Below are 24,566 nucleotides of genomic sequence, written 5' to 3' on the forward strand. Positions count from 1 at the left end.
GCATAGGGAGTTGCCCATGTAATGTGAAGTGAGACTGACTCAGCACATCATCTGGTGGGAAACTGTAACACATATATTGATGACATTGAAAACTCTTGCAAAAGTATTGAATGCAAAGAGCGTGGCGTCACTCCATTAGCCGACTGCAACCCTTAAAGGTAAGATGTCATCAGTCACGCTTTATTCCAGTTAACTTCAATCCATAAAAACAAATGGAGTGAGTGTGTATATGAGCAAATGAGAAAAAGTACTTAAGCTTTTGTGTGTGTGTGTACTGCAACCTATTATTCAGACAAGTTTTGTAAGTTCTACTAGGATTGTGAAGTAACTTTATATTTTTCTCAGCTGATATAAACGTTAAACTTGAAATTAAAAATTCAAATTTCTGCCGCACACAGAAAAGATATAGAAATGAATTATGAAATGATTCACAAAGCAGGAAATAATAAAAAATCTGAAGGCAAAAATTTTTTCAGGCTTTTTTTCTGAGATGTTAATAACTCGACTTCTCATATGTAACAAGATGTCACATACACTGATGTTATTCCACATGGTCCTATGCAAAAAAATTGTTACCATTAGTTTAATCTTTAGAAATCTTCTGTATTTCATAAATATTTGGACCCGAGAATGATCTTGTAACCAAATTGTCAAACAAATGTAAAATGAGGAACAATGTACAATAAAAATACAAGTTTATTTTTTAAATGATAAGGAAAATAAGTATAGAATTGAAGTAGAAAGTATAAGTACCTCAAACGTGATCAATTATATACATTTTTTTAGCATAGTTCCAACCTTTCCACTCTTAGATTCTAAACAAGAACCAGTGGTGACGATGGCAGCGTTGGTAACCGGCCTCATCCCCATCCTGCGGACAGCAGTGGATGCCACCACCAACTACACGGGCCGCTCGCTGTGGTTCGGCTTCCTGTGCATCCGCGTGGTGATCCTCTTCCTGGCTGAGCTGCCCTTCCACAAGATGGACTCGGACTTCACCTGCAACGGCACCGGGGACAGCCTCTGCACCAAAGCCTGCTTCAACGGACTGTTCCACAAACCCATGGTGTCGGCCTGGAACTTCCTGTTTGTCCTGGTCATCCTCTCCGTCATGATCATGGAGCTGTTCACCTCTCACCTGCGCTCCCGGGCCGAGAAGAGGAGCGGCCAGGTGAAGGCCGACATGGAGCTGGCGGGCCAGGGAACCGGGGAGGCTCGGGTTGGGACCAAAGACACCGAAGACACCCCAGGGAAGATGGTGATCAATCTCCGTAGAGACAGAGGCACAGTGGGCTTCTACCTGCTCAGCATCACTCTGCGTATCCTGATTGAATCCTGGTTTGTCTTTGTTCTGTTGGGTTGGAACCTGCCGGCTCTGGATAATGGTCCGTTCAAATGTTCCACGGATATTTGCCCTGAGTTGCGTGTTTGTGTTGTGAGGGCCGCTCCAGAGAAACGCATGTCGATCTACGCTTTGGCTTCTATTTCAGGCATGATTGTGGTTTGTTCAACATCATTTTGTATCTATGCCATTGTTCACTATCTTTGCCACTTTTAAACACTGACACAGCATGTTTACCTTGTAGCATTATGACAACAACAACAACAACAACAGGTTAAAATGTTTCCAGGCAAACAGCAGATACCGTGAACTACAAAACAAGCCACAATATCTTCAATTTAGCCAGAATTAATGGATACATATCTTATTGAGATCTAGAAAAACACATTTCCTCCATAAGCCTCCTCTCGACATTTAAAGGATAAGCAGTCAAAATTATGGATGAAGGTTCCTACTTGTCTATTCATCAGTTAATGGCTTATGGACAGATTAAAACACTTGCTTCCACAATATGAACCCTCCAGAACTCTCAGCTCATGTTCCTGTAGAATTAAAACAAAACATGATAATGCTGCATTCACTTGCAAAGTGGAAAAAAGATATTAGAGGATCCCACAACAGGTTTTATCATTTTTGTTGACCTCACGCTTTTAATTTGAACTGTAACATTGTATGAGTTTGAATGTTTTAATTCTTTACAGACCTCACACTTCTCAGTCTTTTAGCTCCGTTCTTATTTCGTGTTTTCATGTGAAGCATTCTGATGATCCCCTGTGTCCTGGGAAATGTGCCTCATAAATAAACTTGACTTTTAATGATCCTCAGCTGCTCTGGTGTTATTAAGTTTTGGTTGCATGATCCAATTTGGTGGTTACAAATCACATGTTTTACAACACAATTAAATAATCATCACAATCAGGGTTGGACGCTGTGAGATGCATTTTTGCTGAAACCAGAGGACCTGGGTGTGAGCTGCATGATGTGTTTCTGAGTCAGGTTGTTTTTTTTTGTCAACACAAAAGCTCTTACTGTCACCGGGAAGGTGTCAAATACACTGTGCACGGCCTCAGCAGTTTGTGTGTGCAACGTGGACAGACATCTTACAGAGAAATGAATGTTTTTGACACAGATGAGCTTGTTTTCAGCCGATTTATACAGTGATACATTTACATTGTATAATATTAAAAGGATATTTATACAGTCAGACAAAGTCAAACAGCAGTTGTATTCATCCCTGTCGCTCATGAGTTTCCTCCAGCAAGGTAAAAAAAAAAAGTGTAGAAACTAGAGTTTAACTTTGTTCTTCAGTGTGATGGACTTCCTGTTGCTGTGCTTCATGGTGTAGAGCAGCGCCGCTCCAGCATCTGTTAGAGACTGCTGACGGGTGAAGAGTTGGAAAATTATCAGAAAAAAGATTGAGCACAATGGGCAATGCAGTATTTTAGTACTACGCTGTGTAAGGACAGTATAAGGACAATGTGTTACCTGTGAGTCTGAGATGACTGATTGTCTCTGGGGGGGGGGGGGGGGGGGAATAAGAATTTAATTTCGGTGGTTTTGATTAATGTGGAGCACTGAATCAAAGAAACGTGCAGTGTAAACTCACCCGGGTCAAGCTATGAATGTTGTTGTATATCGGCTCCATGGTTAAAACCCATTCTTGGTAAGTCTGTTGGTCCTGGGCACTGTGATTATATTCACTGCAAACACAGACAGCACATGAGCTGCACAGCCTGGGAAACACTGGAATACACTCCAATACAAAGAATGCAATGAGTTTATTGCAAAGAGGAAAACGAAATTAAAGGGGATACAGGCATAAAGTTATATCTTTGCAATCTAACCCTTCAATTTTGTAAACATTTATTATACGTTGTTTACCTTTATTTCATGAATATTAATTTTTTGGTAGAATTTTTGTTCTAAAGTAATATTTTTTAAGTTAACTCTATATTAATGCCTATTTTGTCTGTTGGACACCCAACACCATAGAACATTCCTTGCAAGTTAAAAAACCTACTTGGACACTTAAGGTTGTTATCTATAAACAATAACAATAGTTCTTCAGAATAAGATTCATTTGTACATTTCTACTGTGCAACTAAACCAAGTGTTCAGTCTCATCTTCAAATGCAGGAATAATTATAGGTTCGCTCATGTTATTTAATAAAAAGTGATTTTACACTCGCCCCCTTTTAAAACTTCACAATAAGATTTGACCTCTCTTATATTTTCTAATTTATACTGTATATAATAATGTATACGTAGACATAGAATCCCCCTCATTTAAAACCAGTTGTCAGATCTCAGTGTAATTTATCTGCTCACTCAGTTCCCCCCCCTCTGTAACTCACATCGCTCTCTCTATCAGCTTCCTCTGCAGCTCCCCTTCCCTCCTGGCGTCCAGGATGCGGCCCCTGACAGCCAGGGCGGCGCTGGCCTGTGACGAGTTGAGCTGAATGATGGCCAGGGACAGGGAGGACAGGGCCGCCGAGCTGCGAAGGACGGTCACACTTTGATCATGAGGGTGCGTCTCAGCGTTTACAGCTTCAGCCTTGCCATTGTGTCACAGTGCAAACACACACACTGCTTTGTAGCCGCTAGGACGAGGATGTGATGGAGACAGACTGGGTTGAGAGGTTAACTTACTGGGGGACTCAATGTTAGAATTGATAAGAAATATGATTTACACATTTCTTCAGGGTGAGGGGGCCCCAGTGTCTCAGCCACAGCCGCTCTCGTTGGATTTTCAAAGCTGCTTTTCCCAAAGCTTCTCCGAGATTGTCGTGAAATAACACATCCAATCAACTGTTGTCCTGAGGGCGGCTCGTTGATGAGAGGTATCAGAAGATAAAGACTTTAAACCCCCGACGCCTCAAGAATTCATGAAGCTGAGTGCAGCACAGCAGCGGTGTGTGTTTGTAGGTGCGAGTGCGTGAAGCGCCGCGGTTATGGAAACAGCATCATCACCTGTCATCGGTAACATCTCGGTTTGCAGTTATCACCCGGAGCATCCTCTCTCCGTTCCTCTGCCGGTACCTGATCAGCAGCTGGATGCACACACGGCTTCCAGGGGCTGGAGCCGACGCTGAGCGGAAGCAGACAGAACACAGATGTCAGTCCAGAGGGTTCATCGTCTTTTAAGGACTCCATGCCTGTACGTCCCATCCTTTTGAACATAATATCTCAAGATCGCATGGAGAAAACTCCTTCAATTTTTGCTACAAATGTTCGGATCGACTCAAGGATGAATTGAATAGAGTTCGGTGATCAAAGGTTAAAGGTCGGGGTCATCGATCTTCATTAATAGAAGTGTCTTTTTCTTTTTAGAGAAATAACAGGTTGTTACATGTGCATCCAAATCCCTCTCTGACCACAATTGGCACCACTTGGATTTCTTCTGTTATTCATTACAGCAGCTTTTTTGGCCTGGTTAGCTTTTGTTTGTCAGAGCCTCCGGCTCCCTCACAGTGTTGCAACAGCAATCAGCATCCTGCAAGACCTGGCAGCGCACACATCAGAACACGACCTGCGACAATCCTGAAATTGATTTTTTCAGTTTTTCTAGTCGCAGATCTAACGCTTGTTAGATCTGCGACTAGAAAAACTGAAAAAATTTATAAAAATACAGACTGTCTGTAAGTGGGGACGGCTGTTTCTTTTCTCACCTTCTGTGTCCAGTTCGTTGACTCCAAACTGGAATGTGATCTCTGTGTCCGGGGCCACATTCCCTAACTCTCGGATCACTCTGTGTCCAGACTCCTTCTCTCCTCTCATTCGTCTGCAGCGAAGAAGAACATCCATCAATCCTGCAGGACCTAGTTAGTAATGCAATTGAAAATGCTTCCAAATTCTTTCATGTGCCAAATATCTAGACCAATGTTTACCTCTGGCAAGGAGGTTATGTTTTCACTTTTGTCAGTTTGTTTGTTGGTTGGTTTGTAAGAAAAACTACTTTATTGCCATAAAACCTGGTGGAAGGATGTGGTACGACTCAGGAAAGAACCCTGTTAAGATTTGTTACGGATCCGGATCAAGGGCTGGATCCAGGTTTTCTTTTTCACTTTCTTTATCATTGTGAATTAGGATTATTAATTTGTTTATATCGTCACCGATTTCCCAGGAAATTATCCATGGATCTTGATGAAAGAAAAATCAGGTTTGGTACAGCTTGTTTGAATTTGATGGGACTGCTGGTCCTTTGCGGAGGAATCTGCACTGAGTGTCATTCTTCTTAGTTATATTGAAACACGGTGTGGCTCTTACAGGGATTTGGGCAGCAGTAACGTGACGGTACAGTGTGTAGCTGTGGTCCTGTTGTCAATGATCTGTTCGAACTCTGGGTGCAGCCGGTTTGGACTGGATATCACCACCTGGAGGAAAAGAGTCAAAACACAAGGACATTAAAAATGCAAGACTTGATTTGTAGAAAGTAACGACGGATCTGGTGCGACACTGGTTTCCTCAGCTCACTTACTTTGCCGCCGGTGCGGTCGGCGAGTCGTCCCAGCTCGTCCAGCCTGCAGTCTGTTCCCTCTATGGACAGCACAGACACCGTCACACTAATTGGGAGAAGCATATTTCAGCATCATCTTCATCACAGAGAAGTTGTGTAATATGCTTGATCGCACATTTCCATTCTTGATATTGATTTACAGATGTGTACAGACCCCTGCTTAGCGGCGTACTCGCCCAGCTCCTGGTAGAAGATGGTGGATGAGAGGAGGCTGTGGGCATCATTGTCCTCCATCTCCAGATTTCCCAACTCTGTGTTGGCCTTCCCATCTGTGCAGACAATGACCTTCAAGATCAGGAGTTTATTGTTTTTAGAAAATAGAAAAACGAAGAGGTGACACATCAAAACTGTGTTTGTCACAGTGCATCTAGTTCAAAGTGCAGCATTAAAAGAAAATATGAATGAATCCTCTGATAAAATAAACAGAAATCTATACAGGCCTGTTCAATGCAGGGGAAATAAATTGTCTGTACATCAGGGTCAACATGCAACGCTTAATAAACTTTGAGTGATTCCTTGATGCTTTTCACTCAACAATGTTGAAAAGCCAAACCTACATTGGACCCTGGCTGTCTTGAGGCCATTGCAATTGCCAGGAGAGCAGCTGGACCCAGAGCTGTGGTCCCACTTTCAGATAATCTTTAAAAAAAGAACAGAACAACATTTTTGTTATTTGAAAATAAAACAGGTATCATCATATGAACATACATACATACATACATACATACATACATATATACACACACACACACACACACACACACACACAGAATCAAACACACACACATACACACATGCACACAAACACACATAAATAAATATAAATATATTTATACCCCATAACTTGTCCCTGTAAGAAGTCCTTGGTCTGCGATAGTGGAGGTGGACTGGGGAAACTGGCTGCAGCCTCTTTCAGACGGTTGCTGTCAGTCAACTCATCTCCGCTCAGGAAATGTGATGTGACGTTATCATGACCATGCATCGTAACCTGGCAATACCAAGATCAGGGCATAAACAAAAGCAACAGCAATAAAACATACTGTTCAAAGTGTTTTTCCAGATTACAAAGATGCTTTCTGATAGAACTGAAGACTGAAGAAATTCCATTTCGCTGACATCGAATCAGAGAGAAAAAGACGCGGTGACTCACAGAAATACAGAAACAGTAAGAACAAGAAAAGGATGATATATAAACAGGAGATAAACCTGAAAGATTGGAATACAACATATACCATAAGAAATAGATCGCTATCAGGGGGAAAACAGTGTGTACCTGATGGTTGAAGGTGATGAGCCCCACTCTCACGTCTGGTCGCTGTTCACTTAGTCTCTGAACACACTGTATCACAGCTTCCTGCACAAACTGTTAAGAACACAATATTTTTTTATTCACCAGAAGCATCTTCATTTCATTTCTGGACTATAATTTTGACATTACACTTTTTAGAAATGTGGGAAATCTCACCTGGAGACGGGATCGGTGGACGAGCTGCTCACCTACTGACACCTTCAAAATGAGAATCTGATCAGTTGAAGACATCACATGTTGAATTTGTGAATGTCGGCCAAGAATCCACAGCGGCCGTGTCAGGTCTGTGACTTTACCTGGGAGGTGATGCTCATGGAGCCTGAGGTGTCGATGCAGAAGAGCAGCAGAGCGTCGGCAGCGCACAGGGGCTTTTCATCCGGGTTGAGGAGGAAGTTAATACAGGGAGCTATACTGGGAGGGCTGGTCGACTCGCAGGTTCCACAGAAGTGACACTTATTTACCTGCAGTTCGGCATAAAGTGAGGAACATTAACTGGGCCCAATGTCTGACACAAAAACAGACCCACTTAATCCCAATTATTTATTATGTTAGGATCAATAGCGCTTATGCTCGAAGTGATTACAGGGAGATTTACAGTTGTTCTTCACATTTGAAATCAATGACTTTTGGTCTTACCACGTTGTAATAGCAGGAGTCCAGCACAGAGCCACACTGGGAGCAGGAGGTAGGTTTGCCTACAATGGGCTGCACTGGAATTATGCAGACATCATTGTCATCATTACAGATAATAATACTGAAAATGAAATTAGAGGGCCACTCATGAAGGTTTTATGGCGATGATAAAAGTTTACTGACCTCTTTCCTCCGAGAGTAATTTCCCTAAACTGACTAGGACGACGTTAGGATTTCCGGGAAGAGGCTCCTTCTCTGCTGAACCTGAGTGGGAAGAATTCAAAATCAGCGTTTTGTGTTATTCTAGCCTTTATTGGTGTTTTCACAGCTTGACAGGTGCTTACCATCAGAGTTGGAAAGTGATGAAGTTGAGGGCGATTTCTGGGAGGATGAAGGAGCTGAGTTTGACGAGGGTATCAGCACCAGGTACTCTGGCATTGACTTCATGAATGAGGGTCTTGGTGGGAGGGCTGGGGCTTGGGTTTGAGATGAGAGCAGAGAAAATGAAAATGATCTTACCCTTCCTTAAATTCGTTAAATCTAGGTACAATTAGGAAAAAAAAAGATGCCTGCTCACCTGGTGTCGGACCCGCCACAGTGGTAGTATTTTCTGGCAGCTTCACCTCGCCCCCAGTGCCTTCTGGTATACTGTATAAGTAGTTTGGATCCCAGGGCTGCGTGTTTAAATCTAACTCTTTAATTGGCAGGTCATAGACAAATGTCTGATTGCTGTTGAGTGGCTGGCTGCCAGGAGGGGACTGGCTGTTGTCTGCAGGTTTCATGTGCGGTGGAAGAAGGGCTGCGTGAAGAAGTCAGGAGCAGACGGTTAGGAATGGATTGATCGACCAATCTATGTATGGATCAATGTATCTATGTAACAATCTACCTATAAATCTCTATAACAATGTATTTATGCAACAATGTTTCATTGTATCAATGTATATATGCAACATTTCATCTATCTATCTATTCATCTATTCATATATCTATCTATCAATTTATATATCTATTAATCGATCTATCTATTTATCTATCTATCTATTTATCTATCTATCTATCTATCTATCTATCTATCTATCTATCTATCTATCTATCTATCTATCTATCTATCTATCTATATATCTATCTATCTATTTATCTATCTATCTATCTATTAATCGATCTATCTATTCATCTATTTATCTATCTATCTATCTATCTATCTATCTATCTATCTATCTATCTATTAATCGATCTATCTATTTATCTATCTATCTATCTATCTATTCATCTATTAGTCTATCTATCTATCAATTTATCTATCTATTAATCTATCTATCTATCTATCTATCTATCTATCTATCTATTAATCAATCTATCTATTTATCTATCTATATATCTATCTAGATATTTTTGTCGCTTGAATGTTCTGTTTTCCCGGTTCAGTTTTTGGTTAAGGGACTCTTTATGAAGAGAAAACGTTATTCAAAGTTCTCCAAACAACTTTTGCATAGGGTTAGGGTTATACATTCAAACATTCAGACTAAAAGTAACATTTCTACCCTTTACTTCAAAGTTCATTGTTCATATCAATATGCACATCACAGAGAATTGTGTATGGTTGTGTATGGAAACTGATGGAGCTGTTCTAGTGCGAAACTCTTCTAGGTCTGAGATATATGTGTGTAATTCTGAATGTGAGCAAGCCGTTTCTGAAAATGAAATTGAATAATTACCTTCAATAAGTGTAAGAGTAGTGGCTAACGTGTTTGGCAGCCATGGATAACACAGAATTTTGGGTGAATTACTCCTTTAAGATATGGTGTTAAACTGACTGTGCTCAGCCAAAGATTTACAAATTCATTCTTCCACATTCACTGTACCTGCCCTTCGACGAGATGCCGTCTGCTGGCCTGTTGCACTGACGGATAAAGCTGCACCAGTTTTATTGTGAAATTCTTCATTTTCGTAGAAGACACTGGGCTTCACAACCTTTTTCAGTAGGCTCTTCTCCAACTGCTCAAAGATTTTGGAGGTTGTTGTGGGGAATTTTGGCGATTTGGGTTCTGCAGAGTTTGTTGGCGGAGGAGGGGGGGGCATCCGAGGACGAATATGGTTACTAGGAGGGAGTAGAGCTGAAAGACAAAGAGAAAACTGATACAAAGGCAGTTAATGCTGAACAGTTTCCTGCAGGAGAAATGTGCATCTCAGACAAAACAACTTCCTCTGTGAGAAAATGTGACCCATACAATTCTGAGCAAGAAATCTGAAAGGAGTGTCTCCTGTGTGTCTCTGTGTCACTGGTTACATTATACATGACAGTACCTGACCAACCAGTCACTCAGGCAGCTTTCGAGGAAGGAAGCAAGGGACAATCCAGCTGTAGATACTTTTACATGCTTACCATCAGTCTTTGATATGCTTGGCTTTAAACTGTATCTTTCTCTCAATTCATACTTTAGACAATGATTTCCTAAAATTTCCAGATTGCCTTTTGACGGCTGTCAGATAATGGAGCTGACAGCGGGAGAAATGAATCACAGCAGACACAGCAGAGTGAAAGCTCTTTTCCTCTTAAATGGATTTCTTCAAAGAGGGTCTTTCAGAACGATGTTAGAATCCGATGTTTCCTGTTCATGCTTCAGCTGAAACACTTTTCTGGTGTCAAACTCCAGTGAAGCTACGGAATACCTCTGTGTCTGGATCCCGCAGATCACAAAACCAGGAAACTAATACTTAAGAGCAACTGGGAGCCAAAAATGTCACATGAGTGTGTCAAGACAAGTTAAACTGTGTTCGGTATTTTTTCTTTTATACGAGTAGAAAGAGTTCACACCTGAGCGTTTAACGACATTGGCGTTGGATCTTTGGCCGTCCATCTGAGTCACTGGCGGGACATAAACAAACCCACAAGCAAATTCCATTGTGGATCTGCCTGTGTGTTAGGAAAAGGACAATAATTAACACGACACCTGATAACAACAACAAATAGTGTACGGTCACAACTTCAACTCATAACGAAGAAAATTATCCAATCCAAGCCATAGCAAATAAAGTTCTCAAAGTAATAACAGAAGGATTTTCCATTGGGAGCATGTGGATATTGATACAGCTTTTAAGAAGCAGTCTCAAGGCATCCAACGTCTTTATGTGATATAAATTGAACCAGTTCTCTTAAAGAAGAGATATATTGTATATATTGTATACTCACACACGAGGAGAGTGGTTTGAATGCCGAGGGTACAGTGCAACCATAAACAAGAAACTATCCCAGGTCTTACAAATGTTTCAACTCCTGTGTGACGTCCTGTCACTCATTGTTTGAGCCACGGAGATGTTGTCCAACCGGTTTTCTTTCTAACTATAGATACTGTAGAGTGGAGGGTGTTTGTGTGTGTGTGGGTGTGGGTGTGTGTGAGAGGTTGGGTGGTTAGTCACAGATTTATTGCAAGACAAGAGTTAAACATTCATGAATGTGAATGCAATGGGTGGATGAGGCAGAGCTGGAATACAGGACAGGAAGATGTCAAGGGTTTAAATCTTTCAAAGTAAAACAACGACCTACATTGATGACCCTGTGAAATTCTTCTATGTACACAGATTAAGGAGATAATCTACACCCTTACTGCTACTGAAATGTGGAAGTACAGGCACATGCACAGACATTTTAGGGGGGCAGATGCTCAAACCCCCAAAAAAGGGCACCCATCGCCCAAATTATGTATGAAATTAAAAATAATAATAAAAAACACAGTATGAAATTTTTTACTTTTATATTTATTTTTGTTCACAAATTAACTAAAATTATCAATTTGTGAGCGCCGCGGAGCATGTTGGGGTCTAATTCTCACAAGAACTCAAATAAATGCCCGACAGATATCAAAACACATTTGGGGGGAATTGATGACAGAGAGAGTCATTGTTATTCTTAAATATTGATGAATGAAGAAAAAATTGGGCTCAGGCAAAAGGGGCACTTTTCTCTTCCAGGGCAAAAGGGCCAGTGCTTGAGCACCACTATAGGGGTCTATCTGTGCACGTGACTGTGGAAGTATATAAGTAAATTTGGATGAGAGTGCTCATAATATAATATTATTTGCTATAGCAGACCTCTGTATGCTGGACGATTTGAGGACAGTGGAGTTGCATTCTTAAATGAAACATGTATTGTAAGCCAAATGACAATTCTTTTATAAAAAACTTTTTTAGATTGAATCTGTACATGTAGGTTTTTGCTTCTGCTACTCAGTCTTCTGTCAGCTCTGTCTCATTGTATACAAATTGTAAAGAGCTGACGAGCCATGTTAACATCTCTGTAGTGATGTCGAATGAAAATCAGTTTTGCAGGGATTTGGCCATAAACCCAAGTATTGATATAACAGCTCATCCTGTTGGCAAAGGGATATTTCAATCCTAAGCAAAGAGGGGAATTGTCCAGCCAACATCTCCATCCCTGAAACCACACTGCTTGCATTGCAAGGAAAAAAAAACATTGTGTCAATAAGATGGATCACAGGCAAAACAAATAGGCTTTTATTGTGAAAATCCATTCTCCTCAGTCAAACATCTGTGTGCTGTGGCTTATACATCATACGTGAGTAAACATTAACCTTGTGAACACTCATGACTGTAAACCTTGTGTATAATTATCAGTTATCTTCATTACAGTGAACTAGTACCCAGACATGGTTGCAGTAAATAAATATCCTCTCTTCTTCTCTTTTGTTTCATTTGAATGTGCACATGTGAATAAACACACTCAGACACACACACACACACACACACACACACTGACACATACACACACACACACAACTCAAACATTACATTCTAGTCATTCATAAGTTAATTCATGTTGAAGAAGTACTCAAACTAACTAGGTTAGAATATTAAGGCCTTAAAACTTGACAGTTCAAAAAGAGCTGGGAACAGATTACATCTGACTCAACTCAGAGTCACAAACATCTCATATATCAAATGAAAATAATTGTTATTTTTTAGAAGGTTTTAAAAAGAAAAGACTCTTTTTGAGAAATAACTTTAGGACAGAAACTTTCCGACAGTGTGATTTCACTCGGCAACTTCGACATAATTGGCCGGGTAGAAGCCCTCCTTCCCCCCGCTCAGCACCCCTCGACACCAGCCCTGGTCATCCTCCTCTTCAACCTTAAGGAACACTTCACCTGAGGGCACAGCAAATAAAAACGTTCGTTGGTTGAAATGCATCGTCCTGATTCTGTGATGGTCTCACTCAACTCTCTTTAGATTTCAGAACTTTACCATTCACACATGAAAGTATTAAATGTACTCAAAATATCTCAATTTATGCAGCACAATGATAGTTGTTTTTGTTTCTGTAAAATGCAAATGATATTATAGCCACAACTCTTATGTTTAGTTGTGTAGATTTGTGCCATCTGTATGATTAAGTATTTACGTGTTATATGATGAGTATCATGTGTATTTACACATGATACTTTATCCTGAAAGTTGGTATCATCCTTTCCACGAGGACACTATCATTTTCAGATACCAGAAACATCTTTATCAGTATTCTTTATATACAGTGCCTTGCATAAGTATTCACCCCCCTTGGACTTTTTCCCATTATGTACTGTTACTAACTGGAATTCAAATAGACTTAAATAAACTTTTTCCCGTTTGATCAACAAAACATGCATAGTACTTTGGAGGTGCAAAATAAATTTTATTGTGACACAAACAATAATGAGAACAAAAAAGTTGACATCTGTTGGGTGCATAAGTATTCACCCCCCTGTGTCAATACTTGGTAGAACCCCCTTTCGCTGCAATTACAGCTGCAAGTCTTTTGGGGTATGTCTCTACCAGCTTTGCACATCTAGAGATGGAAAGGTTTGTCCATTCTTCTTGGCAAAAAAGATGAAGCTCAGTCAGATTGGATGGAGACCGTCTGTGAACCGCAATCTTCAAGTCTTGCCATAGATTCTCTATTGGATTCAGGTCTGGGCTTTGACTGGGCCATTTTAAGACATTAACATTCTTTAATCCAAACCATTCCTTTGTAGCTCTGGCTGTATGTTTAGGGTCATTGTCCTGCTGGAAGATGAACCTCCGCCCCAGTCTCAAGTCTTTTGCAGACTGCATCAGATTTTCTTCAAGGATTTCCCTGTATTTGGCTCCATCCATCTTTCCCTCTATTCTGACCAGTTTCCCTGTACCTGCTGAAGAGAAGCATCCCCACAGCATGATGCTACCACCACCATGTTCCACTGTTGGGATGGTGTGCTCAGGGTGATGGGCAGTGTTGGGTTTTCGCCACACATAGCGTTTTGCATTGAGGCCAAAAAGTTCAATTTTGGTCTCATCTGACCAGAGCACCTTCTTCCACATGTTTGCTGTGTCTCCCACATGGCTTCTGGCAAACTCCAAACAGGATTTTTTATGGATCCCTTTCAACAATGGCTTTCTTCTTGCCACTCTTCCATAAAGGCCAGATTTGTGGAGTAGACGACTAATAGTTGTCCTGTGGACAGATTCTCCCACCTCAGCTGTGGATCTCTGCAACTCCTCCAGAGTAACCATGGGCCTCCTGGTTGCTTCTCTGATTAATTTTCTCCTTGTCCGACTCTTCAGTTTGGGTGGACGGCCTTCTCTTGGTAGGTTTGCGGTTGTGCCATATTCTTTCCATTTTCTTATGATGGATTTTATGGTGCTCAGAGAGATGTTCAAAGCTCTGGATATTTTTTTATAACCTAACCCTGTTTCATATTTCTCCACAACTTTATCCCTGACCTGTTTGGTGAGCTCCTTGGTCTTCATGATGCTGTTTGTTCAGTAATGATCTCCAACAAACTCTGAGTCTGTCACAGAACAGGTGTATTTATACTGAGATTAAATTGCAGACAGGTGGACCCTATTTACTAATTATGTGACTTGCAAATGTGACTTGTGAATGCAATTGGTCGCACCAGATCTTTGTTAGGGGTTTCACAGTAAAGGGGGTGAATACATATGCACTCAACACTTTTCCGATTTTTATTTGTAAATAATTGTGAAATCCATGTAATATTTCCCCCCACTTCCAAATTATGCACTATTTTGTGTTGGTCCATTACATAAACTCACGATGAAATAAATTTTAATCTGTGGTTATACCATGACAAAATGTAGAAAAGTCCAAAGGGGGTGAATACTTATGCAAGGCACTGTATATCCATGCTGAATGTAGCTTAACATGAAAAGGACTGTAGAACACAATGTATTTAGGTGTTGTGTATATAACACTTTGCATCACCTGCTTTAAAGGACAGCTCATCGCCCTCCTCTCCCACATAGTCGTACACAGCTCGCACCTTCACTCCCCCGATCATCACACTAACAGCAGAAGACACAGACATTTAATTGGTGAAAAAACAGACCAGAAGAAAAATAAAAAACATTTAGAATTGACTATAGTTATATAATTAAAATAGCCTTTAGGTGTAAAGTACTACTTACGGTTGGCCCTCTTTTCTTTTCTTGTCTCTTTTCTTTCTGTTAAGCTTTTTCACTGGTGGGACCCATTCCTGACAAAGATAAAAGTTTGGGTTTTAAATAAGACACTTTGGTTATGTAAAACATATACAGATCTTCACACATATCAAGTTAAATGTTATTCTAGGTCTGAGAGAGGTTGTTTAAATGGGTTATAGTTCATGTGTAAGAGCAGGTTTTTCTTTAACTGAGGGGAGAATTTGAAAAACACTGAAATGTTTCTGATTTAATTTGATATTGTCACCTTCAGTTTCTGGTGTTTATCTGCTTCAGGAAGTCTTATGTACGTATAATTCTACTGTTTAGTTTTTTTAATTGTGTTTTTCTGCATGTGTACACAGTTTCTCCTCTGGTTTGCAGTGTAACTTTGTACCACACCTCAATCTTCGGCCAGTCGGTGGGCATGCCGGGGCCTCGGTTGTTCCTCCACCATTTGAGATCATCCTGGTCATCGATGGACATCAGAGTTTGATGGAGCTCACTGTACACCGCCTTCACACTGACACAGGGACACAGAGCTGGATGTTTATCACAACACAATAAGCACCTAAACTGTATGAACCCATCCATCTGCCAGCTCTACAAGCACCCAGGCCTCTGATTGGACGCCTGCTCACCTCTCATTGTTGGTGACGTCCAGGTGCCTGTGGATGGAGAGGAAAGCCTGCTTCAGAAATTCGATCCTCTTCTTCTCCTCCTCCTGCGACTGTTCAAAAATGGCCTCCATCTCCTCCATGTAGCGAGGCGTGTAGGACGTCAAGTCTTCCAGCATTTTCTCGTAGCACTCTTTATTCTGGGGGCAGGTCAGAGGAACAGTCTTGTGATGAGAGTTTGCCATACTGCCTCCCTCTGGAACAACATCCCCTGTGTTTCTTAAATGGAGGGGGATCTAAAAAGTATAAATCATCGGGTGCGCTTCCCTGTTCCCATGCTGGGCTCCATAAACACTGAGCAGAGTAACAATAACACATCTCCATACAAGGAAAATGCCTGGAACAGATATCTAAGGCTGGGGCTTGTGTTTGGAGTTCCTAGTTCCTGAACTGAATAAATATGGCAACATGCAGCGGGGCCAGCGAATCTTTCTTGGAAGGCAACATGTTGATCTCGCGGTGAATCCGGACGTGTGATTTAAATGGAAATGTGCTGTGAATGAATTCTTTATTGAACATGCACGGCTAACTCGGAGTGAGACGGCGAAGTGCGTGAACATCTCTCCTCACCTGCTCCTTCTCCTCTCGGGCCTTTTCTCTGGCCTCTGTGATCTTCTGCTTTTTCTCCGGACTCATCTCAGTGTTTTCATTTGCTTGTTTTTCTTTGTCCACCGCTGCTTGCTCCCTCTGACACGACTTATGGTATGCGACTCGGACCTTCTCCAGCTGTGGAATAAACATGCACACATAGATATTTACATGAGTCAGGGGTCTGACATTATGGGAAATGTGCCGAATTGTTGTAATTGTTGTGGAAAGTGAAAAGATTGATAGCGCTCTCGTCTGTATATATGCAACATCTGGCAATTAGCTTATAAAGCTCACTAATTACCATTTATATATTAATATATATAACATCTGTTATCTTAATATTCAGTGTCTGCACAAAAATAGTCCATTGCATCATTCCATGTAATACTGCAACATATCATTTATGCACAATTTGGATTTATTTAATCTTTTTTCCAAAATTCCAAGTAAAAGTTAAGTTTGCTTCTTTTGATGATTTTATAAAAACATTTTTTATGTAATTTCAAGTGCATGTACTTTAAATATAGAAAACATAAGTATAATTTCGAGAATTTACATTATGGGTAAATTGATTTCTTGCTTAAAGTTACAAGACAATTATTATTACCACTCATGTTTATACGTAGAAAATGAAGCTAGCAGGTGGTCGGAACAATTTATGTTGGATTTATTTTATCTTGTATATGTAATAAAATCATTACTTTGTATGAAATGAAATAATTACAAAGTAATCCATTACTATGAAAAAGCGGAAATATCTTATTTCGCTAATGAAGACCATTAGCTATAGTCAGAAACTATAATAATTGCTACTTATGATAACCATTACTAGCATGCACACACACACACACACACACACACACACACACACACACACACACACACACACACACACACACACACACACACACACACACACACACACACACACACACACACACACACACACACACACACACACACACACACACACACATGATTTGTATTTGGACCTTTATGAGCTTTTTGGACCAGGGCTTTTGGGCTCGAGAAAAGCTGGTCTTGTTGTTGTAGCTCTCCCTGAACCCACAAAAGAGTTTTTTGGGAAAGATCTCCTTCTGCCAGGTCTTCACTCGCTTCCCCTCCTCAGCGGTGAGTGACTGGGAGATGGAGGAGTGGAGGGTGGACAGGCGCTCGGTGGAGGTGAAGAAGCACTGCCACGCCCTCATGAGGGAGCCATAAAGTGGCCCTGGGGAGGTGAAAAAAGAGACAGACGGAGAAATGAAATAATAGCGGTGAGTCATGGAAACAATAGAGAAATAATGGCCTCCATTTGTCCACTGGAGCTTTTCAAACAAGCAACACATGCACTCATTTAAATGCGACCAAAGAGGCAATTTGAACTTGATGAGAGCAAGCTGAGCTGATCAAAAGGGCCCGGGAGTGCCTGTGCTCTGATGTTGGGCCACCGGGGCTGTGCAGCAATCACGCGGTTTCTCATACTTACGCGAATCGACTATGGTCTTCCACTTGCTGCTCCATTGGCTGAGCTGCTGGGCGTACTGTTTCTCTACCTTCGCCCTCTCCGTGAAGCAGGCCACGATGTCGTTGCAGGCCTGGAAGGACTGTTCAGTTCTGTGCACCGTGCGCACATAATTCCCCGTCTGCAAGGAGAGAGGCGGAGATCATGTGTAACGAGCCAGCCACAAGCACTCGGGTACTGTTTTGGATTAACAAGCGGCTCCTAGGGCGGCAGTTTTCTTAGATTTGATGATAAATATAATCCTCACCATCCAGAAGCTCTGTTTCTTGGCATCTTCGGCGGGATCTTTGGGGAGGCTCGCCATTTTTGGAGAACGTGTCTGTCTCGGAAAGCAAACGATGGCTGCTTGTGTGATACAAGAGAGTTGCCAGACAGGTTAAGATGCATAACGAGCATGGAAGGAGAGGGTTTTTATTGGCAGGCAAGTGACACTGATTATCATGGAACAGGTTGGACGTCTACGCGGTGTAATGTGCAGATACGGCAGGCCTCCTCATAAACAGAGCTGTCTCTGATAGGAAATGATTGGCAGCTGATGGCTTGCGTTGTGTGTGTGTGTGTCTATGATCGTGTGTGTGTGTGGACGTTGCTGAGCTTATTGCCATAACAACTTAGAAGATTCTGACGAGGTGTTATTTACACTGTACAGTACTCGGGAACATCCGAACCCGCTGCGTGAGTAAGGGGAGTGTCGCTGCAGTGGCAGACTGGAATTCACAGGGGTGGGATCTGCCAGCAGGAATAGAACAGCTGCTCTGGCATTCTTCCTGTTGCCTTCCCAAAATAAACAGCACAGAAAGGTCATCTTTCCCTTTGCTCTGGCTAATAAAGGCCTATTAGAACCAACTGTCTCCGGCTCTGACTCGATTCGATACAGAGATCCGGAGCGCATCAGGGGTAGATTTACCGATCTGGCAAACCAAAACGGAATGTAGGATTTAGAAGGAATAACTTGTCCGGAGAGCACACATTTCTTTTTCTGCGCAGCATGTAAATTGAAGCACATGTGGCAGATATGTTGGCGGGTGAGAGGCATCTCGAATAAAAGCAGGGAAATGCATGAACAGACACGCAATCACATTGGGGCCTATTTCTGTCCAGGCACACACACACATTGCTGGCTGAGTAATATGAAAGTGACTAACCACACCTCATCACAAGACTGAGCATGACGGAGAGTCAGGCTCATGTAGGACCGTCTTTCCCTCAGCTAACTGTTCTTCATATTGTCTTTTCACGATTCCTTTCTAATCTTAAACTTTATCCTGTTCCGGTAGTTGTCCATGCAAAGGGGAAAGAAGAGGTTTGAGATAGAACTCAACAGCTCAGCCTGCATCACCACAGCAAAGTATTTCAACGCCAAATAATCTTCTACCCTCAAGCCAAGAAGAAGCAAAAGGCAGCAGAGCAGTCAAGCCTGTGAGCAACCGGCACTTACATGTCTCTCTGAATCACCAGTGATTACTCAAGTGACCACTTGTTACTGTAGTTCAAGGGCTACAGAGGATTTCCCTTCATTTCTCTGTCCGTCTCCCCCTCTCCCAGTGCGTCTCTCCTCCTCCAACGCAGGCTTCTCTCCCCCTCTCCCCTCTCACTGACCCAATTTTCCCCTGGCACTTAAAGTTACACACACACACACACGCGTTGTTGATCTGAAAGTGGGCGTGAGACGCAATGACAATTCAAACACACGCCGGAGAGAAAAAAAACATTAAACATGCATTTTCATGGCAATCGCTCTCCTGCTTATTGGCTTCGGGAGGAGGAAACTTACCTTACTTTCTCCCACGTCAGCTGTGATACTCTAGCTCTCAATCATTCCAGGATGGACCTTTCTTCCTCTTTCCCCTCTCTGCCCTCACTTCAATCTCATGCTTTGCCTCTTTAACTCATTGGTGTCCTCCGGTCGGGCTGCTCAGGTCTCCCTCCTATCTTTGACAAACACCCCTCTCACTTTCTCCACTGTGCTATTAGAAAAAAGAAACAGCTGGAAGAACCCCCCTCCTTCTCTCCTCCCTGCCCAACCCTCCTTCTGTCTCTCTAAATATGGTGCTAATGAGATGCTGGACCTTCATTTCGACCGTCCGCCGGTCACAGTATCATGTCAGTGAGGCACACAGTCATGTGAGCTTATTAGTGAGTGTGTGTGACAGCAGAGGCGAGGGTGGGCGCAGGGGGTTACCCGTGAACTGCCAGATTAGCCCTGTGCTCCTCTGTGACCTGCCATTCTCTCTCTGGTCAGGCCCAGATAGAAGAGGCTGGAATATGCAGCATGTTCTCTGTTTACTCATTCTGCATCTGCACTCTCCTGGATATTTGCCAGCGTCATCCAGAGTTACACTTTGTTTACTGCTGACGGCATCTGGTCTCGATTTCTTCTCTGCAATAAATACTGTTTAAAATTAGACTTTTCAAAAATTCACTAATCTCCACAGCTTCTTCCAACATTATCTTGGGAACCACTATTCCACAACGTTTCAACTTCGGAGCATCATCTACGTATATAGCTCTTTTTTTTCATCCTGAGATATTTGTATATTTCCGTTCGTCATGTGTTTAGCAACATCAACATTCCTGTTATATTCTCACATGGGCCCCTTCGGGACATTTTTACGGTGCAACTAACTCGGACATATACGCTCGCAAACAACAGCCCCTCTGGGAATTTCCAGGAAGATGAAAACTGGAATTCAGTGTATGTATGAGAGCAGCGTGAGACACCTGATGGATTCTACTTTAACTTGCTAGGGTCGTCTGTAGCTTCTAGCAAATGAATTGTCTCAATGAAAACAGTATGGAGTGACCTGGTGACTGAACATAAATGAGTCAGATCAAAAAAAAAGAATTAACATATAAAAACCTAATCAAACCCACATGAGTAGTGGAAGTTGTTATCTTCTTGTCATACTGCGAGAAGAGCAAACCCAGATATCTGAACTTTTACTACCTATGAGCAAACCCCATCTACAGAAACACAAGGACGCAGTTAACAGTATTTACAGTTTTCAACAGTGAACTGGCCACAGCTCTCGAAAACAATATCCCAGTCTTCCAAGTTGTTTATCATCCTTCTCCATGCCTTACAGGCGTCTCCTGGTTTGCTGCATGAACGCAGACACTGCTCGCTTCGAATAAAGCCATCTCATCGTCTCCCTCCCCACGAGCTCCCCTCTCTGGTGCCTTTTACCTCACTGAGCACCATGGGAAAATAATCCAGGAACCTGAAAACAATGTTGAGCCGAACGACCGTGGGGCTAAAACGAGCCGCTGCCAATTGACTCAGTTCAAACACAGCACGTTAAATTGGATCATTATGTGAAACTGTCAGACGAGGGAATCCAAGGAGAAATGAGAATCATGGCAGCGTCACAGTTTATCTTAGCATTTATTTCAACACCTTAGTTGTATCTCTATCAACTTTTATACGGTTTTAGTTAAAACAAAACTTTATATATATATAATTTATATATATACCTTTTTATCTCTGCATACTTACACTCATACTGCATGAAGTCATATTCATAATGCATTTGGCTAGACCTAAAATACTCTAATTCATAGCATGTTATGCTTTCTACACTACTGCTCAGTCCTTCCACTTCTCTGGAATAGCATCCAGCGTGTAACAGAGTCATTATTTGTATACTCACAAATAGAGAATACACATTAAATAACGTGTCAGCTTCACCGGAGAGCAGTAGAGAAAGCATTGACTGAAAACCCCAAATTAAAACATAAACCAAACAAAGCTTCAAAGAATTTGTCCACACTATCTGGAGGACAGAGATTCTTAAAAATGATTACATACTTAATAATATTATCTTTATTATACTATATTTTTTATCATTGTCATCATCATCATTACATATAGATCTATAAATGATGTGTTGAATTCTCTGCAAGGAACGGCTAAACTGGCATGTTTAAAAAAAAATGCCGGGTGTTTTTGTTCACCTCTATGAAACATATACAGTTTTGACTTTGGAAAAAAATAACAACTTTTTTTTAAAGTGGGTCAGAGTTTTTTCTTTTTGAAGGGTTATGTGTGGAACAGGGAAACATGGGATTGTCAACTGGTGAGAAAAGTCTTGTTCGCTGACTGTTATAAATATGTTTTGGAAAAGGCCTTAGAAATCGAAAAAGGTGTAGGTCAGGGGAAGCATTTAGCCACCGACGCAGGCCGACGAACACGCACGCACAAAATCAGACACACACGGACTCACAGGGGCTGAAGGTTGAGGAAGTCAGGCAGACAGAGTAGCCGTAAAAAGCCCTTTTTGATCACCTGCTGTGTGAGAGAGAGCGCTCAACATTATGGCATCAGAGAGGATGGATCCATCCCTTGACCTGTGCTATGGCCGTGAACGCCCATTAAGTCTAAAGAGCGATTTGCAGCTTGAAGTGACATGCAGACCTGTTTCAGTGGCTCTCAAACACTGTCTCTCCTTTCTAGAGGATGATTAGGAAAATAAAAGCAGCTCATTTCCTACCAACATTGTATCAACATCTGTATGCCCTCATTATTCATACCTTCACTTCAACAGTTTAAAATACCCTGACCTGTTTGAAATGAATGATTGCGATCAGCACTTAGTACAAAACAAATGGTTCTACTAATAGTGAATCCAGTTTAACATGTAAGATATATTTAGTGCTCGCAAAGTACGTACATACAAAGCCTACTGGGGGAATCCTTTGGGGGTATATGGCAAATATATATATATAAAAAGAATACTATTGTTGTCTATCATTTTCCTCTAGCATCATTTACAAACAAAACCCCTTTATCTCTTATTCTGACTTTGGCTGCAGTACTCATACCCATATGTTTAAAGCTACAAAACTGATGTCATGATGTGGCTCTAATGTTTCTCTTTTCACCAGAAAACAACACTTTATAGGGGTTCACCCTTTAAGATGCAACTTTTCTTCGAACACAGACCAAAGTTTTGTCAGTGCTGCTGAGCCGCAGACGGTGCGAGAGTCCATCCGTGCACTCGATGTGAGCGTACTTGTCTTTTACAGCACAAAACGGTGTGTTAATTAAATGCCTGTCCATCTAAAGTTTTACAGAATCCTTCAGTTGGAGAGCGTTGTTTTCGTGTACTCTTCATTTCTTCCTACCCTTCCTTGACCAGAAATCCACAAGTTTCATAACAATAGTCTTTACATGTGAAGCAAATTCTAAACAGCCCCCCCTCAAATGTCCAGAACTGTCTTAATCCAGCCTGTTGATGTCCACTGTTCAGTCTCTCCCCTTCGCTCTGTCAGTCTGTGTCTCGGGGAGAAGTAGTGAGATGAAAAGGAGAGGAGAGCCGCCTGGGAAGAGAGGGAGGGCAAATCAAAGAATAAGAATGGGCGGAAATGAAATAAAGATGAAGCAGACTAAATAGGGTTGATAAAACAGATTAATAAAGAGAGAGAAAGGGATGGAGGGAAGATGGAATATCTTATCAAATTATATGCATCGAATGAACAAAGGGGGAAGGTCCAGCTATGGAAGGAACGAGACACTTTGACTTTCCTTCACCTTCCTTTTGGACCTTTTGATCCCGTTGCCTCTATGTGTTCCAGAGTCTAGTGGTCCTCCCTCACCTGTCAGTGAGTTTCTTCAGTGCCCTCTCGATGTTCATTCGGTGTCCCACACGTGTCACTCCCAGGTCCAAGAAGTCGTCCTTGGTGAGCGAAGGCAGATGCGATCCATCAATCTCATTGTCTATAAAACGCTCCCTGTGTTCACTCAGGTTTAGATAAGCCAGCCAGTCTGCAACGTCATACTTGGTCCAGAAGGGCAGGGGTTTGACGGCAAAGGGTTTGGCTGGTGGAGGAGGGGTGAGATGGGGATAGTTGAGACAAGACGGGCTGAGGGGCAAATGCATTGGGGAGGAGGCTCCAGAGAGAAAGTGGGTGGGAGAGAGAGAGCGGGAGACAAGTAGGGGATTTTGGCTTGGAACGCCGGCTGGGGAGTACAATGGAGATGTTGAGGCCTGGTAGTTGTCTCCTAGAGGGAGGCCAGGTGAAGGAGGAGTGAGGGGCCCGGGAAAGTCAAACGGATTGTTGTAGACAGGTGTAGTGGGAAGTATGGGGAGCGAGGTGGGCCTAGGTGGGGTGGGGTTTGGTTGTTCGGTGTTATAGATGAGAGGGCTTGGGGCACGGCGCCGAGAGACTGAGGACCGCATCTCCTTAGTGGGACTGCACTGGAAATCAAAAGTCTGTCTACGGAACTTGGAGCGATGCTTCGGCGATGTTGGGTATGGGCAGTAGGTCGGGGAATGCGGAGGGTGGGAAAGAACCGGAGATGTAGGCATTTGTGGGGAAGGGGATCGGGTCCAACTCCGCTGAACTGGTACTTGATGAGTAGGGGACATAGTAGGGGTGGCCGAAAGGTTGGGTGTCAGAATCTGACGGTGCTGTGGGGAGTAGGTGGGTAATGGCGAGGTGGAGCGGCCGGTGGGGGGGCTGTGATACGCATCAGTAAAATCTGCTGAATACCTGAAAGACACAAA

The 24,566-nt window shown here is 42.2% G+C and overlaps 4 protein-coding genes across 14 annotated transcripts in view; 1 reads left to right on the forward strand and 3 right to left on the reverse strand.

Annotated features, from left to right (window-relative positions):
* Positions 1-100: 100 nt before the first annotated feature.
* Positions 101-2,162, forward strand: gjz1 (gap junction protein zeta 1). Of its 2 annotated transcripts, none has more exons than XM_053414454.1 (2): positions 101-158; positions 813-2,162. In XM_053414454.1, the coding sequence occupies exon 2, from the start codon at positions 839-841 to the stop codon at positions 1,556-1,558; it is 720 nt and encodes a 239-aa protein (XP_053270429.1). In that variant the 5' UTR covers positions 101-158; positions 813-838; the 3' UTR covers positions 1,559-2,162. The 2 variants fall into 2 exon arrangements, with proteins under 2 accessions (XP_053270429.1, XP_053270428.1); XM_053414453.1 differs by having other exon boundaries at positions 110-158; positions 787-2,162.
* LOC128427350 (circularly permutated Ras protein 1) lies at positions 1,714-11,176 on the reverse strand. Of its 5 annotated transcripts, none has more exons than XM_053414449.1 (21): positions 10,991-11,176; positions 10,616-10,710; positions 9,663-9,914; positions 8,378-8,599; positions 8,145-8,276; positions 7,984-8,064; positions 7,804-7,877; positions 7,464-7,628; positions 7,324-7,365; positions 7,132-7,221; positions 6,695-6,846; positions 6,416-6,497; positions 6,013-6,143; positions 5,820-5,904; positions 5,609-5,715; positions 5,011-5,123; positions 4,313-4,430; positions 3,697-3,837; positions 2,949-3,042; positions 2,828-2,854; positions 1,714-2,716 (listed from the first exon to the last, which is right to left on the reverse strand). In XM_053414449.1, the coding sequence occupies exons 1-21, from the start codon at positions 11,032-11,034 to the stop codon at positions 2,627-2,629; spliced, it is 2,337 nt and encodes a 778-aa protein (XP_053270424.1). In that variant the 5' UTR covers positions 11,035-11,176; the 3' UTR covers positions 1,714-2,626. The 5 variants fall into 5 exon arrangements, with proteins under 5 accessions (XP_053270424.1, XP_053270423.1, XP_053270427.1 ...); XM_053414448.1 differs by having other exon boundaries at positions 1,714-2,719; XM_053414452.1 differs by having other exon boundaries at positions 1,714-2,719; positions 9,663-9,933.
* A 1,113-nt stretch (positions 11,177-12,289) lies between these two features.
* Positions 12,290-20,037, reverse strand: LOC128427407 (protein kinase C and casein kinase substrate in neurons protein 2). Of its 6 annotated transcripts, none has more exons than XM_053414519.1 (10): positions 19,835-20,037; positions 18,308-18,379; positions 18,025-18,181; positions 17,531-17,766; positions 16,518-16,673; positions 15,912-16,087; positions 15,673-15,793; positions 15,259-15,326; positions 15,056-15,135; positions 12,290-12,962 (listed from the first exon to the last, which is right to left on the reverse strand). In XM_053414519.1, exons 2-10 carry the CDS (start codon positions 18,362-18,364, stop codon positions 12,850-12,852), a joined length of 1,164 nt encoding a protein of 387 aa, XP_053270494.1. In that variant the 5' UTR covers positions 18,365-18,379; positions 19,835-20,037; the 3' UTR covers positions 12,290-12,849. The 6 variants fall into 6 exon arrangements, with proteins under 6 accessions (XP_053270494.1, XP_053270491.1, XP_053270492.1 ...); XM_053414516.1 differs by having other exon boundaries at positions 18,308-18,402; XM_053414517.1 differs by having other exon boundaries at positions 18,308-18,405.
* Positions 20,038-21,426: 1,389 nt separating this feature from the next.
* Positions 21,427-24,566, reverse strand: part of LOC128427115 (SH3 and multiple ankyrin repeat domains protein 1) — a 40,489-nt gene continuing 37,349 nt past the window's right edge. Inside the window, exons 27-28 of the mRNA XM_053414205.1 lie at positions 23,656-24,552; positions 21,427-23,379 (exon numbers count right to left, since the gene is read on the reverse strand). Of these exons, the coding sequence (XP_053270180.1) occupies positions 23,328-23,379; positions 23,656-24,552 (949 nt within the window). The 3' untranslated portion in view covers positions 21,427-23,327. The remainder of the gene's footprint in view (positions 23,380-23,655; positions 24,553-24,566) is intronic.

This window comes from Pleuronectes platessa, chromosome 21 (genome assembly GCF_947347685.1).
Source record: "Pleuronectes platessa chromosome 21, fPlePla1.1, whole genome shotgun sequence".
Classification (NCBI taxonomy): Eukaryota; Metazoa; Chordata; class Actinopteri; order Pleuronectiformes; family Pleuronectidae; genus Pleuronectes; species Pleuronectes platessa.